This window comes from Scyliorhinus torazame, chromosome 13 (assembly GCF_047496885.1).
Source record: "Scyliorhinus torazame isolate Kashiwa2021f chromosome 13, sScyTor2.1, whole genome shotgun sequence".
In the NCBI taxonomy this organism is placed as follows: Eukaryota; Metazoa; Chordata; class Chondrichthyes; order Carcharhiniformes; family Scyliorhinidae; genus Scyliorhinus; species Scyliorhinus torazame.
In genome coordinates, this window is record NC_092719.1 from 52,652,826 (window position 1) to 52,669,598 (window position 16,773).

At 50.7% G+C, this 16,773-nt stretch overlaps 1 protein-coding gene across 5 annotated transcripts in view; it reads left to right on the plus strand.

The window, feature by feature from the left end:
- Window positions 1-16,773, plus strand: part of celsr1a (cadherin EGF LAG seven-pass G-type receptor 1a) — a 432,565-nt gene that overhangs the window by 400,851 nt on the left and 14,941 nt on the right. For 3 of the 5 annotated variants that reach the window (XM_072471478.1, XM_072471479.1, XM_072471480.1), the window contains exons 31-33: window positions 9,540-9,676; window positions 11,068-11,168; window positions 11,630-11,800. In XM_072471478.1, coding sequence (XP_072327579.1) covers window positions 9,540-9,676; window positions 11,068-11,168; window positions 11,630-11,800 — 409 coding nt within the window. The remainder of the gene's footprint in view (window positions 1-9,539; window positions 9,677-11,067; window positions 11,169-11,629; window positions 11,801-16,773) is intronic. The other 2 variants (XM_072471481.1, XM_072471482.1) reach the window with 1 other exon arrangement.

The window sequence follows — 16,773 nt, forward strand, 5'->3', positions numbered from 1 at the left end:
AATGTTATTGAATAAATCCATGGTTTTAACTTCCGCACATGTATCTGGCACCATCCCAGGTACTGGTCACTCCTTGTGCAAAGTTCCTCTTTGTCTTTCATTTCGCCAGCATTAACTTCAGAGCCTTGCCTTATAGTGAAGCAGGTTTAAATGCATTTTACCTTAATGCGTCTTCATAATATTTGACTCTGGCTCCAACTTTCAGCCATTGTCACCAATATGTCTCCTGAAGTGACTGTGCTCCTACTGGATGTCATGTGGGTTCTCAGAACACGAGAAGCTACATTGAAAAATTTCTTATTGGCGAACATTGAAGAGCATTGAAAAGTACAATGACGCTTGGCGAGGTGGCGCAGTGGTTAGCGCTGCTGCCTCATGGCGCCAAGGACCCGGGTTCAATCCTGGCCCCAGGTCGATGTCCGTGCGGAGTTTGCACATTCTCCCGGTGTCGACATGGATCTCACCCCAACAACCCAAAGATGTGCAGGGTAGGTGGATTGGCCATGTTAAATTGCTCCTTAATTGGAAAAAAAGAATTGGGCATTGCAAATGTATTTTAAAGAAAGCCCCATGGCTCCATTGGGTCCAATCTTTTTGCCGACCATGCTCAATTTTGTCCGTCATTGAACCCGCCTCTCTTGCTTCATCTCCTGATGAAGGTGAATAACAACAGGTAAAGCTTCCAAGAGCACAAAGCTTTATGAAATTTCCTCCTCTGGCCTCTGCCCAACCCAACAAATCACCCAAATATCACTGCGTAATTACAGCCCACATTAGTGAACCCTGACCAACTGCATTCCACAGATGGCATTTTCATGGGCCAAGTAACACTAGAACTACTGTGCTCGATAAAATACCCAATGCTTTATGTATGTGCTCGTCCTTAAAAGTTTCAGTCTTGCTTGCCAGCTGATTTGTCTGGCTCCGTTTTAATGCAGCTAATTACCATAGTGTTAACCGATCTGGTTTCAAATAGTCACTCGTCTGCAGGTGGGGAGGGAGGGGGGTAGCTAATCTGTGGTGTCTCTCTTCAGACTTGCTGATTTTATACTTTTGTCCTTTTTGTACTCACTGGTCAGAGTTAATAATCTTTATTAGTGGCACAAGTAGGCTTACATTAACACTGCGATGAAGGTACTGTGAAATGCCTCTAGTCGCCACACTACAGCGCATGCTCGGGTACACTGAGGGAGAATTCAGTGTTCAGTTCGTCTAAATAATAAGATCTGAATTATATCCACCGTAACCCTATTTTGCAGAAAATCATATTTGATTTTGAGGGAGTTTTCACAGTGTACAGTACTCGATTTTAAAAGAAGGCTCATTTGGAGCACGTTTAAAAGAACAATGTGTCAATGTCCCATTGATGTTAAGGTGCCCAAAGGCGCGCACAAATATTTCTGAATGTGATCTTACTAATGAGTTTTGCAATGTCTTGGACTGAATCAAGCAATGTCAATGATTAATTTTAATAATTCTTGCCTTCATGCGGGAGTTGCCAACCAATTTTCTGTCTTGGGGAATGTTATTTTTGTTCTAATGCTAGCTTACTCGAGTATTAAAATAAGTTAGGGCAGGATTCTCTATTTCCGAGACTAGGTGCTCCCGTCAGTGGAGAATCTGAACGTTTTCGCGCTGCTGCTAGGAGCGCCAGGGAAGTGCGATTCCATCCATGCAATAGGCCAGCACACTGCCCACGTGCATCCCGCCGGTCTCCCGATTCCCTAAGCGTGTGATTTGCTAGGGTTAGGAATCCCATTTTGAGCCTGACGATCTGGGCAGCTTTTAAACGACCCACTCACCCCAGACTCTCATTCCAGCCAAGAAGATGGCTGCTAAAAGACTCTCACCACGCTTCCTTGATGCGGTCATCCGCAGGATGTTGGACACTGTTGAGGAGAAGGAGGGACACCCTCTTCCCCAGGGTGGGGCGGAGTCGACTGCCAGTTTGAATGAATCAAGCCTGGGATGAGGTGGTAGAATCAATGAGTGCTGGTAGCCTCACCAAGAGGACCAGCATGCAATGCAGGAAGAAGATGAACAACCTCCTTCAAGTAGCTCGGATGAGTAACCACCTGTGTGACCCTGGCATTACTCCCGTCCTTGACCCCTGACATCCGGCCCCATACCCTTATATGCCAGTAATACTCCACCTACCAGCATGTCCCTCAGAATCCAACCTCCAGGAGTCACACATGCCCTGACCTCTTTGGCCAGGTGCCTCCTGGGAAGGCACTGCCTTCTCTGCACTGTTTTCACCAGCATCATTCACCAGAGCAGAGACTATCACCTCAGTGGGACATGTTAGCAATCAGGCTCCTGGGTCACCCACTGATGAACACCACACACGTGCTGCAGAACATCAAGTGTAGGCAGGGACTTCCGAGTGAGTGGCTGGCCAGAGGGCTGCCTGATCCCAGGGAACAGCTGCCCCCAAGATAAATGTCGCACCTCTGGAAATGATTTTCCAGCAGATTCAGAGCCAGAATTTGCAGGAGAGTGTGTCGGAAACATTCCAGCGCCTGCAATTTCAACTGGACGAGTCCAATCAATGTCAGGCATAGGAGATGTTGCCAACAATGCCTGGCACCCAGGCTGACACGGAAAGGGTGGCGTCCTGGTGGAAGGCCAGGGGCAAGAGGTCAGAGCCATATGTCAGGACGTCCAAGTCTTGGGTCACACTGTGATGTCCGTGGCTGAGGTGCAGGGCAGGAGGGTCCAGCCACCGGCGGACATGTCCCAGGTGCAGATGGACATTGCTGCGGCACTCCAGAGTTTGGCCCACTCATAATGGACCATGGCTGAGGGCGTTGAGAGCATTGGCTGGGTGTAGACTGACCTTGGGTAGTCACAGAGGGGCATGGCACACTGGCTGAGGGACAGGTCTCGCTCGCTGAGGGACAGGGCTCGCTCGCTGATGGACGGGGCTCGCTCGCTGAGGGACAGGGCTCGCTCGGTGATGGACAGGGCTCGCTCGCTGAGGGACAGGGCTCGCTCGCTGAGGGACAGGGCTCGCTCGCTGAGGGACAGGGCTCGCTCGGTGATGGACAGGGCTCGCTCGCTGAGGGACAGGGCTCGCTCGGTGAGGGACAGGGCTCGCTCGCTGAGGGACAGGGCTCGCTCGCTGAGGGACAGGGCTCGCTCGCTGAGGGACAGGGCTCGCTCGCTGAGGGACAGGGCTCGCTCGCTGAGGGACAGGGCTCGCTCGCTGAGGGACAGGGCTCGCTCGGTGATGGACAGGGCTCGCTCGCTGAGGGACAGGTCTCGCTCGCTGAGGGACAGGGCTCGCTCGCTGAGGGACAGGGCTCGCTCGGTGATGGACGGGGCTCGCTCGCTGAGGGACAGGGCTCGTTCGCTGAGGGGCAGGGCTCGCTCGCTGAGGGACAGGTCTCGCTCGCTGAGGGACGGGGCTCGTTCGCTGAGGGGCAGGGCTCGTTCGCTGAGGGGCAGGGCTCGCTCGATGAGGGACAGGGCTCCCTCCCTGAGGGACAGGGCTCGCTCGATGAGGGGCAGGGCTCGCTCGCTGAGGTGCAGGGCTCGCTCGCTGAGGTGCAGGGCTCGCTCGCTGAGGGGCAGGGCTCCCTCCCTGAGGGACAGGGCTCGCTCGATGAGGAACAAGGCTCGCTCGATGAGGGATAGGGCTCGCTCGCTGAGGGGCAGGGCTCATTCGCTGAGGTGCAGGGCTCGCTCGCTGAGGGGCAGGGCTCGCTCGCTGAGGGGCAGGGCTCGCTCGCTGAGGGGCAGGGCTCGCACGCTGAGGGACAGGGCTCGCTCACTGAGGGACAGGTCTCGCTCGCTGAGGGGCAGGGCTCGCTCGCTGAGGGGCAGGGCTGGCTCGCTGAGGGGCAGGGCTCGCTCGCTGAGGGGCAGGGCTCGCTCGCTGAGGGGCAGGGCTCGCACACTGAGGGACAGGGCTCGCTCACTGAGGGACAGGGCTCACTCGCTGAGGGGCAAGCCTCAGTCACAGAGCGCCATGGCTGAGGGCATTGACATCATGGTTCAGATGAGGGTGGACCTCCAGGACTGGCCAGATGATGTTGAGACCTCTGGAGCTCACTCCTGCCCATGGACTAGGCCAGGGGCCTGCATGCACTCTGATGGAGAGGCCCATCTCTGGCCTCCTGGAAGTGATGGGTGGGAATTCTGCAGCCCTTCTGACTCCCCCTCACCTGACATGCGTATCTGATGGGCAGTGGGCAGAACAGTGTGACATGTTGTGACCTGTGACTCGTCAAGGTCAGCTGGGCCCATCCAGAGAATAGTCGCCAAGGGCATCAGAGGGCCTAGGGTGAGACGAGCAGCAGGCCCACCTCAATCCCTGATGTGCAAGCTGGGGGATACCTAGAAGGAGCCAGAGGCCACAGAAGATCAGAAAATTAAACAATATTTAATTTGGCGTGGGTGTAATTGAACATAGTCAGGAGGAAGGAGTTGCAATCTGTAAATATGCACCATTAAACACCTTTCCACCATCGACCTGCCTCTCACTGTTGTCCCTCAGTGAGAAGGTTGGGCTGTGGCTGGGTCTTGGGCTGTGATGATCGGGGCACATCGGACCCTTGGACTTCCCGCAGGCATCCACCCTCACAGAGAATTGACAGGCCATGGGAGAGACGCAGTGTGAGACTGCCTAGTATGACAGCACCCCCAGTCTATGAGCCCAAAACTTGCTCCATCTCCCAGCGTACCCCTCCTCCCCCAAAACCACTGTGGCCCATGAGAAGGAGTCCCCATCGTACCATAAGGGATCACCCAGGCAGACATAGGTATGTTATCTAAAAGACAGGAGTCAGTCTTTGTCACACAGTGAGGAGCATTAGAACTCATCTCACAGTGGTGTCACCATCATCGTTCTGCAAACAAGACCCACTGATACTGCCAATCCAGGGGGGATGGGGGGTGGCGATGGAACCACTGGTCTATTGGCTTTCTAGTCAGCGAATCGGGAAATGATCAGGTTCTCCCGGGTTCCACGGGCCTGAAGGTCTCGTTCCACGGCTGTCGAGCCAGCTCCGGGTCCTCGCCTGACTCATCCTGGACACCATTCTCATTGTCCTCCTCTGATAAGGCCTGCCGTTTTTCTCCCTCCTCCAGCATGTCGCCCCGCTGCTGCCTGATGTTGTACAGGATGTAGCAGGCCACCATGATGTGTGCAAGCCTCTGGGAGCTGTATTAGAGCGCCCCACCAGAACGGTCCAGGCAGCAGAAGCACATCTTCAGGACACTGATGTCGCTCAATGGTTGCTGAGTGAGCATCGTTATAACGGTTCTCCATCTCGGTCTAGGGCCTCCGCACAGGTGTCCTGAGCTGTGACCACAGCAGGTAACCCTTGTCGCTCACTTACCAACCCCTCAACCAAGCACCTCAAAGGTGCCAGCAACGTCCGAGTGTGCCAGGATGTATGCGTTGTGCACGCTGCCTAGCTATTGTGCACAGACATGCAATATGGGTTCGCACTCCATTTGCACGTTCAGGGAATGGAACCCTTCCAGTTAATGAAGGGCACCTCCGTCAAGCCGGTGCTCTGAGGATGCCATGCGTGCCATCAATAGCCCCCTGGACCTGGGACATGCGAGTGATAGCAGCAAATCCAGCAGTCCGGGCATCCTGGTGGGCCTGGTCCTGGGTAAAGTGAATTTTGATAGCTGCCCAGGCGCATAGGACATCGATGACATATCTGATGCACGGACATTTACAAAATTCCACACAGTTCCACACTCAAGCCCTGGAATGAGTCAGAGGTGGAGAAGTTGAAGGCAACCCGTCAACTTGATGGCCGCCAGGAGAGGGTGTCTTCCTCCTAGACCTCGCGGTGACAGGTCCACCACTATCTGGCACAGGTGGTCCATTGTCCCCTTGGTTAGGCGGAGTCACATGCCGTCCGGCAGCTCCTCGATGCACAATCACCAACGGTAGAAACATGACCTGATATGGCACCACCTTCATACCTCCTCCCTGGCCTGGTGGTTGGCCGGCCCCTGCTGTCCTGGGGAAGGCTCCTGTCATGGAGGGTCTTCCTTGGGCTGACCCTGGCGCGCTTGCCACCATGCATCCACTATGGCAACAGTGGCCAGGTAGATAGCTAGCATGGCAGGCTGAGTTCCAAATTTCATTTCTGTGTCGTGGCGAGGGGGGGGGGGGGCGGGGGGGGACAGAGACTGTTAGCAATGTGATGCTTCCCTTGACCATCCAAACCCCCCAAAATTACATGGTCATCCTGAGTTTGACTGCTCAGCTATCCTCACCAATCCCCCCATCCCCAGCCCATTCTAGAACATGTACTTGATACTACAGCCCTGTCCCCATCAGTGGTGGGCAACACGGTAGCATAGTGGTTAGCACAGTTGCTTCACAGCTCCGGGGTCCCAGGTTTGATTCCCGGCTTGGGTCACTGTTTGTGCGGAGTCTGCATGTTCTCCCCGTGTCTGTGTGGGTTTCCACCGGGTGCTCTGGTTTCCTCCCACAGTCCAAAGATGTGCGGGTTAGGTGGATTTGCCATGCTAAATTGTCCTTAGTCTCCAAAAAATGTTAAGTGGGGGTTACTGGGTTACGGGGATATGGTAGATACGTGGGCTTCAGTAGGGTGCTCTTTGTTAGGGCCAGTGCAGACTCGATGGGCCGAATGCCCTCCTTCTGCACTGTGAATTCTATGATTCTATGACTTGCACCCAGCCTTTGATGTGCAAATCCTCTATCCTCGTCACCCAGCTGTGCAAAAGTGGTACCGGTGGCCACCACAACAAGTGTTAGCGATGGGCTCTGTGGCCCCTGTCCTGGCTCTCCCAATGGGGTCTTTTCTGGGAGTCCTCAGTGAGCGAGCTTTGTGCCTTCCTACCAGAATGATGGCAGCTGGTTGTGTGGTGAAGACTGGTGTGCGTGCACGTCCTACAGATGGGTGTTACTGAGGGAGCTGGTCTGCCGTGTGATATGGAGCCTGGGTTTAACAGAAGAGGCTGTGACAGGGAGCTGTTGAGGTTCCCTGGGCGGATCTGGGATCTATACATTCATACCACATGATTCCAATAGAGTGCGGTGTACCTGCAGGGCCTGGAGAAATCAACCACCTGATCCTTAGGAGTGGGTTTGCTGTTAGTCTCACTAGTGAGGCTGCTATTCTGAGAGGAGCTGTAAACCAGGGAGAGTTCTAGCAACCACTGGTGCATCTGTCCTTTGTGTGGGATTAGTTCTGTTAATCCCCTGCTTCCTCTGCTGTGGAGCAGGGCATCTAAGGAGCGCAATGGGAGTCCCATTGAGCATGGATGGTCTGGTGATTGAGCATGACCACGCCTATCCCCTTGATTAAACTGCTGATACAGGAGGGTTCCCAGATGGGCAGGGTAGATTGATACCTAAATGACCAGGAGATCTCGGGGCATTTCAAGGATGCTGGCAGCAGTCAGCAGTTTAAACAGTCAGGAACCTGTAAGTAACACCTCAGGGGTGAGTTGCTAGTCTTTTCACAGCAGCAATGTGGGGTTCAGCCACGGCACCCCGACCCACACTCTGAGCCCTGGCTTGGTAACTCAGAAAAGGAAAAATGTAAAAAAAATAATTTTTAAAACCCCGATCCCGAGGGGGACACCCCGGGTCCATACCCTTGCCACCAAGCTGGTCCGACTCGTCTGAGAGCTCCAGGCATGCACCCCCAGCCAAGCCCGAAGACAATGAAAAGGTGCTTGCCCCATTGCTCCCCCTCAAAGGCCATGGTGCCAGGACCCCATTTGTAAATACGTGCGCCAAATCATACCTGCATGATTCCCAGCTGGGAGCGGTGGAGCATAATGGATTGGGGGGGGGGGGGGGGGTTAATGGATTGTAAAGCATCATGAAGAAAATGTCTTGTGAAAAAAGAATATGATCAATCTTCTCTCTTGGTAACCAAAATGTTAGCAAGACAATTAAATCTTCAGGTGATCCCATTCAATCTCCAGTCACACCTCCAATATCAAGCAGGTTTACAGATATAGTCAGGTTATTGTGGAATTAAACATTATTTAGATAGACAGGGAGAAACCTAACAAGCTGGAAGAAAAGCATCAGAGAAATTCATTTGTTGAGAGATTACAAGGCTCCTGAAGGGAGATAGAGGGAAGTATGATAACACCTGGTAACATTGTATATTAACGCCAGTGCAAAGCTATTTCTTAATGTAATCATAGAGACAATAGAGCATGTGATCTACCGGAGAGGACAGACATTATCAGTTTAGCATCTCATCCAAAAGACCGAAACGAACAGTGAATACTTCCGATTTGAAAGCTCCTTATTAAATTGAGCATAGCGCTTAAAATGAAATGCATTTTGTAATAATTTTAACAATAGAATGTAACATTGTGAGTCCGCACTGCCAGCAGGGGAGCCTTGCCCAAGGCTACTGCATATCTTAAATTCAGGTCACATCTGCAGATTGACTGATGAACTTGCCTCTCAGAACACTATACTCCTTTATCGAATCGGATTAGGGATATTATGAGCTACTGCGAGGTTATCAGATGTGAAATAGTAGATTGATCGTTACCTCCTCCATTCAGTGGATGTGAGGTGACAGGAACTGTCGTGACCCCTGATTAAGTCGCCAGCAAGGTGCCCAACCCTTTTTGGCAATTTGGGTCTTGTTTGCTTCAAGTTTCCAAGCACTGATAGTCAACATGTAAGTTTAGGGAGGCAGGTATTCCAGCAGTGTGTAGGCCTGCATCACAAAATTAAAGTGCAGGACAGGGCCAAATGTGGAGGCCATTATTAATGGGGGGGGGGGGGGGGGGGGGAAGGGGGACTAGCATAAGGCCCAGGGAGCACAGTTATCTACATCTTACTGCCTGAACAACAAAAGAAAATGGGGCTGGATTCTCCGCCCCGCCGTGCCACATTTCTGTTTCACCCCGCCAGCGGGATGCTCCGCTACACTGGCCGGACAATGGGGTTTCCGCCGTCGGGGACCCCTCGGACTGCCGGCAAAATGGAGCATCCCGCCGGTGGAGAATCCAGCTGCCCAGAGCCAGTGCCTCAGAGCCACTACAGTTGGCTGCTCTAAGTGATGCTTAGTTTGGCTTTCCTCACCTTATGTCATGAGTTAGCTCAGCAGTTGCCACATTTAATTGCTCCAGAATGGTATCATGGCCCTAAACCTCCAGTTTCTACTCAGTAATGCACCTCCCACTTGTTTCTGGTACCAACTAAATTGGGGCCTGCTTAAAAATGCCAATTGGCAGGCAGTCAGTGCACGTTTAATTCTGTTATTTGGTCTTGCTACTGCTTTTAAAAAAGAGGTGATTGAGACACCTATACCAGGGCCAGCGAACCATTTCCAGAATACGATGAATGGTAGATTATGAGAAATGAGAATACACGATTCGTGCTATGCAATTGAAGAGAACAGCTATTAGTTCAGCAACAGTTCAATTCACCACAGGAAGCATCAAATGTCAGATGCTGTAATCAGATCATCCTGTTTTTACTCATATGTTTGGTGACTGGAAGTCACTAGCTAGTTTAGCAGGTGGCATTAATGTGTCGAATGAAACTCTATGCTCTCTTCCAGCGGTCTCTTAACTGTAACAACACATACGTGGATGAAGGACGAATGTATCGTACTGCCATTGGAGAGTCAACGGCCTCCATGGAGAGCACTGTCAGGTCAGCCAAGAGTCACAATAGCTGCATTGCTCCTAAACTCAGGTAATCAGGTGGAGGGTGCATGATTCTGATCTTTTCAGGTATACTTCTAATATAACCAATTGCATGGACTATTATCACCGTTCTCTGTAATTTGCTTAATCTGATGCTTATTGGTGTCAAGTAATATTTCTCTTACAATATCTAACTGATCATGCTTGCTTTTGCCCAGTTTGTAAATGCTAACCATGTTTTTCATTAAACTGAATCCTTGCAATGAGACATTCAAAACCATGAAAATGTGATGAGTTGGCACCCGTCATTAGTTGATGAGGTGTGTTTAATTTCGGGTTAAATACTACCTGAGGCTCCGTAAATCTACTTGGAACCCTGACAGATAGACTCTGAATAACAGCATTATGAGCAAAAGAAAGACTGTTGTGCAATTCACATGACTCCACACGGGACACCTCCGTATGACGAAACAGTGCAGTGAAGAAACTGGAAAGGGCTGCATGATTAAATAGCAGGGCTGGGAAAGAAAGCTCCAGCCTTTTATTTCGGAAGAATTGGACATGAAGTCGGGCGCTGAGAGGAGAGAATGAATTCCTGCAGCTAATTGATGGGAACATTTTCACAAGAGCCTCAAACACGTCTAGTGATTATAATTCTTTACCCTACATTTCTTTTGTGCACCCCTCAGTCAGTGGATTTATACAGTCTTCCTCTTGTTTTACAGCATTTTCATTTTTTCCAAGTTATTATAGTTGACCCCAGAAGTAGTGGATAACTTTTCAGCATTGCCACAGTGGCCCAGTTATCCACTGTTTGAATATATATTTAGTTTTGCTATGAGCCGGGGTTCCAACAGTCCCTTATGCCCTTTAGACAACTGGTTGCAGCCCTACTGTTGGCTCATGACGCTCAAGGTGGATGATCTTGGGTCACAAATCCTCTCATCCGTATGAGGCTTTTAAAAAATGGAAATTCATCACTGTTCTCCAATATTGACCCTCCTGTCAAAAGTTATTCAACTTTTCAAGAGCAGCACGGTGGCTCAGTGGTTAGCACAGCTGCCTCACGGTGCCGAGGTCCCAGGTTCGAACCCGGCTCTGGGTCACTGACCGTGTGGAGTTTGCACATTCTCCCTGTGTTTGCATGGGTTTCACCCCCACAACCCAAAGATGTGCAGGGCAGGTGGATTGATCACGCTAAATTGCCCCTTAATTTGAAGAAATGAATTGGGTACTCTAAATTTATTTTTTAAAAAGGTTATTCAACTTTTCTTGTGAAGGGAAAATGTTTTCTTATTTCTTAAGATGGCCGATCTATTTACTTAAAACAGGAGGCACCAGCCTGTAAGCTATTATAATCTTAACATCCCTCTTCTCGTTTTACTGTCTAATTTTGGCCAAGTTGTGTTAGTACTGAAGAAGTTCTGTATCTTTTCTCAGGGATGAAGCTCAGAGAGTGAGCTTATTATCAAGTCAAGCAGAAGGTGGCCGTGCAGAACCAGATTCTTCAATATTCCGCAAAAAAATAAAGAAACCTGATGGTAAGGCTTTTCCGGTTAATGAATCCATATTGTCTGTTTATGCAAAACGTTTCCTTCAAACGTTGCTTAACAGTTTAAGCGATGACATAATATTCTTAATATAACGTTACTGATATAGAAAAAAGATAAATAATTTGAAATGCAGTCGGTGAAGTAAATATTCCTTTTGCTGTCTGATGATGTCTATGACAATCTGTTCAAAACTTGCAACCAATGCTCCTGTGTAATTTGGTTATCAGAAGTTCACACAGTGGTATCTATATTGATAATGCATAGTCCATGTGTCCTGTTCCACAGTGGTATTGTAGCTCCTATGGTATTGGTGGTGTTGCTTGTGAACTTCTGGATGATGAGTAATAATGGACTGGATCAATAAACTTTGAAGATCATCAATTAATTATTACAACATGTTTTCCTGTTTCTCGCTAATGGATTGTTTTTCACATGTTTCCTTTTCTCAGAGCCAGATTCTGACTCGGACAGTGAATTGTCTCTGGAAGATGATCACAGCAGCTCCTACGCTTCTAGCCACTCATCAGATAGTGAAGAAGATGGGTTTCAAGGGGACCCCAATTGGAAGCAAGGGGCACCTAAAAATAATGAAAAAAATCCAATACACAGTACACCAAAGGGTAAGATAAAATACAAGTAACAGTAAGAAAGATGTAGCACCATGTTTGCTCAGTCACTGTTTTGCTTCATGCCAGTTCCATTGAATGAGAATTCTGCTTCCATGTAGGCGTAAGCCTTTCTCCGCCTGGTATTTGCTTCACTTGCTTACACTTAAGAGTCAGCCTAATCCATTCTCGAGTCAGCTGGATTGGGTGCAAAGGGGCAGAACGTCTCATGCAGGAGAGGGACATTGCCCGACTGTCAACTCGGCCATTAATTTTTATTTTTAATTACTTTATCAAAGTTACAAAGTCAAAGCTCAGAGTGTGGACAGGGGCAACCCAAAAACCAATTCAAATTGAATCCAATTCATGGTCCCACAAGAGAGACATACCAGATCCAGGCATTACACCTGACTTAACGCTCATCTTAGCCAAAAGGCCAAGAAGCGATAACTCAGCCATTAATGACTGCCGTAGTGAAGTGGATTATAACTCTAGCCCCAAACATATCCGAGACCAGGGAGCACTCCCTCAGGAATCATTCTCATCTGAATTCAAGGCAGCAACTGCACACAGACACTTATTTTGAGTCTGAGAAAGTGAATCACGTCTCCCCCCCACCCTACCCAGGAAGGTGACTATTAAGACATATTACTTTTTCCCAGATAACCTGTTAAATAACTTGTTGACCTGGGTATTATTTTTTTTTTTTTTTTAATAATTTTTATTAAAGGTTTTCATAAAATATCAAATAACAAAATGAGAAAGAAAAAAGAACCCAATAGGGTTAAGTACAAAACAGTTTAAAAAAGCAACCCTCCAAACCCCTCCCCCCCCCCCCCCCCCTGTACATAAATAATAAATTAACATTAACACCCCGACTTAACACAACAGGTGTATACACCCCCTCAGACCCTCCAGTGTAAATAACATAAACAAAAATTAAGTAACCCCCCCCAGCTGCTGCTGCCATTGACCAATGTCTATCGTTCTGCTAGAAAGTCTAAGAACGGTTGCCGCCGCCTAAAGAACCCTTGTACCGACCCTCTCAAGGCGAATTTCACCCTCTTCAATTTAATGAACCCTGCCATATAGCTGATCCAGGATTCCACGCTTGGGGGCCTCGCATCTTTCCACTGAAGGAGAATCCTTTGCCGGGCTACCAGGGACGCAAAGGCCAGAATTCCGGCCTCTTTCACCTCCTGCACCCCTGGCTCCTCTGCCACCCCAAATATTGCGAGCCCCCAGCCCGGTCTGACCCTGGATCCTACCACCCTTGACACAATCCTCGCTACGCCCTTCCAAAATTCCTCCAGCGCTGGGCATGCCCAGAACATATGGGTGTGATTTGCTGGGCTCCCTGAGCACCTAACACACCTGTCCTCACCCCCAAAGTACCGGCTCATCGTTGTCCCGGTCATGTGTGCCCTGTGCAGCACCTTAAACTGTATGAGGCTGAGCCTCGCACACGAAGAGGAAGAATTCACCCTCCCTAGGGCATCTGCCCACGTCCCCTCTTCGATCTCCTCTCCCAACTCCTCCTCCCACTTACCTTTCAACTCCACCACCGAGGCCTCCTCCTCCTCCTGCATCACCTGGCAAGTTTCCGAGATCTTCCCCACTCCCACCCACCCCCCCGAGAGCACCCTGTTCTGTACTGTGTGTGGCAGTAGCCATGGGAATTCCACCACCTGCCGTCTGGCAAACTCCCTTACCTGTAAGTACCTGAAGGTGTTCCCGGGGGGGAGCCCGTACTTCTCCTCCAGCTCACCCAAGCTCGCGAACTTCCCATCCACAAACAGGTCCCCCCAACTTTCGTATCCCTGCCCTGTGCCACCCTGAAAACCCTCCACCTGTTCTTCCTGGGGCGAACCGGTGGTTCCCCCGTAATGGGATCCACGCCGAGGCTCCAACTTCCCCCCTATGCCGCCTCCACTGCCCCCAAATTTTGAGGGCCGCCACCACCACCGAGCTCATGGTATACCTCCTTGGAGGGAGCGGCAGAGGCGCCGTTGCCAGCGCCCCCAGACTCGTACCCACACAAGACGCCGTCTCCAGCCTCTTCCATGCAGCCCCCTCCCCCTCCATCACCCACTTGCGCACCATTGCCACATTGGCAGCCCAGTAGTACCCACAGAGGTTGGGCAGTGCCAGCCCCCCCTATCTCTACTCCGCTCCAGGAACACCCTTCTCACCCTCGGAGTCCCTCGCGCCCACACAAACCCCATTATACTCCTGTTAACCCGCCTGAAAAAAGCCTTCGGGATAAACACGGGGAGGCACTGGAACAGGAACAAAAACCTTGGGAGCACTGTCATTTTGATTGACTGCACCCTACCCGCCAAGGACAGCGGCAACGCGTCCCACCTCTTGAACTCCTCCATTTGCTCCACCAGCCTTGTAAAAGTTAAGCCTATGCAGGGCCCCCCAGCTCCTGGCCACCTGAACCCCCAAATATCTGAAACTCCTCTCCGCCCTTTTTAGTGGGAGCTCGCCAATCCCCCTCTCCTGGTCCCCTAGCTGAACTACGAACAGCTCGCTCTTCCCCATATTGAGCTTGTACCCCGAAAAGTCCCCGAATTCCCTAAGGATCCTCATTACCTCTGGCATTCCTCCCACCGGGTCTGCCACATACAGCAGCAGGTCGTCCGCATAAAGCGACAACCTATGCTCCTCCCCACCCCGCATCAACCACCTCCAGTTCCTCGACTCTCTCAGTGCCATAGCCAGGGGTTCAATCGCCAGTGCGAAGAGCAGGGGGGGCAGGGGACACCCCCGTCTCGTCCCTCGGTGCAAACGAAAGTACTCGGACCTCCTCCTATTTGTGGCCACACTCGCCATCGGGACCTCATACAACAGCCTAACCCACCTGACAAACTCCTCCCCAAACCCGAACCTCTTCAGCACCTCCCACAGGTACCCCCCACTCTACCCTATCAAAGGCTTTCTCAGCGTCCATCGCCACCACTATCTCCGCCTCCCCCTCCCTTGCCGGCATCATGATTACGTTCAAAAGCCTCCGCACATTCGCGTTCAACTGTCTCCCCTTCACAAACCCCGTCTGGTCTTCATGGATGATCTGCGGCACTCAATCCTCATGGCTAAGACCTTCGCCAGCACCTTGGCATCTACATTTAGCAAGCAAATCGGTCTGTAAGACCCACATTGCAGGGGATCCTTGTCCCGCTTCAGGATCAAGGAGATCAGTGCCCGGGACATCATCGGGGGTAAAGACCCCCCCCCCTTGCCTCATTAAAGCTCCTAACTAACAGCGGGCCCGACAGGTCCATAGATTTTTTTATAGAACTCGACCGGGAAACCTTCCCCGCCTGCATGCTTCCTATCCCTTTGATCAGCTCCTCCAGCCCAATCGGGGCCCCCAGTCCCACCACCAGTCCCTCTTCCACCGTTGGAAACCTCAATTGGTCCAAGAAACGGCCCATCCCTCCCCCCTCCTGTGGGAGCTCGGATCAGTACAATTCCTCGTAGAAGTCCCTGAAGACCCCATTGATGTCAACCCCACTCCGCACCACGCTCCCTCCCCTGTCCTTAACTCCCCCGATCTCCCTAGCTGCGTCCCGCTTCCGAAGCTGATGCGCCAGCATCCGGCTTGCCTTTTCCCCATACTCGTAGACCGCCCCCTGGGCATTCCTCCACTGCACCTCCGCCTTCCTGGTGGTCACCAGGTCGAATTCGGCCTGGAGGCTGCGCCTCTTCCTCAACAATCCTTCCTCAGGCTCTTCCGCATACTTCCTGTCTACCCTCACCATCTTCCCCACCAACCTCCCTCTCCCCCCCGCTCCCTCCGCTGCTTGTGGGCCCCAATGGAAATCAGCTCTCCCCTCACCACCGCATTCAGTGCCTCCCATATCATCCCCACTCGGACCTCCCCGTTGTCGTTAGTCTCCAAGTACCTCTCTATACTTCCTCAGACCGGCTCGCTCACCACCTCGTCCGCCAACAGCCCCACCTCCAAGCGCCACAGCGGGCACTGGTCCCGCTCCTCCCCCATCTCCAAGTCCACCCAATGCGGGGCATGGTCCAAAATGGCTATTGCCGAATACTCGGTTTCCTCTAATCTCGCTATCAGCACCCTACTCAAAATGAAAAAGTCGATTCGAGAATAAGCCTTATGGACATGTGAGAAGAATGAAAATTCCCTAGCCCCTGGCCTTGCAAATCTCCAAGGGTCCACCCCTCCCATTTGGTCCATAAATCCCCTCAACACTAGCCGCCGCCGGCTTCCTACCCGTCCTAGACCTGGAGCTACCTGGTATTATAACGGTCCAGGGCTCGCTTCAAAAATTGTATCTTCTACTTTCAGAAAATGCAAAGGAGGTGGGTTCTTGTACTGTATGCAGAACACTACAAGAAACATTATATTTTACCAACTTATTTACAAACTTATTACAGAACGATTTAACATGCAGTACACTTAAAAGTGGATCAGTATATTGCAATGTTAATGTTTTGAAAAAATAAAAAACTTAGCTCTAATACAGAATCTAATAAAACTTTAAAAACACAACGCCACAGGCAAAATCAATTTAAGAATGCCCATCAGTACTTCGCAACGTTTCGCCTGAATCCCCAAGTAAATCAGTTGTTGGGCAGTTGGACGTAAAGGCTGTCTGCTTTTCGAAATCCAATTCTACAACAACTGTAGAAACATTGAGGGGGTGCTCCCAGTACCCTTCCGCAATAGTCCTCATTTTCTGAAAGGAAACTGGAACTGTTATACCCTCCGAAAGCAGATTGCATCATTCATTAGCAGCAATGGGTGTTGTCTCTTTGACTAACTCTTCCTCTTAGATATGTCGTTGCACTTTGGAATGCCCACAGTTTTCCTGAATGGACACCTTGGTAAAATGTAAAAAAAGGTCCTCAGCTTTCATATTACATATCCATGAAAGAGTGGATTGACGGATATTTTGGTGCACGTTGCTTATTCCTAATTAAATTTTGACCTTCATGTCTCTCTTCTCCTCTTC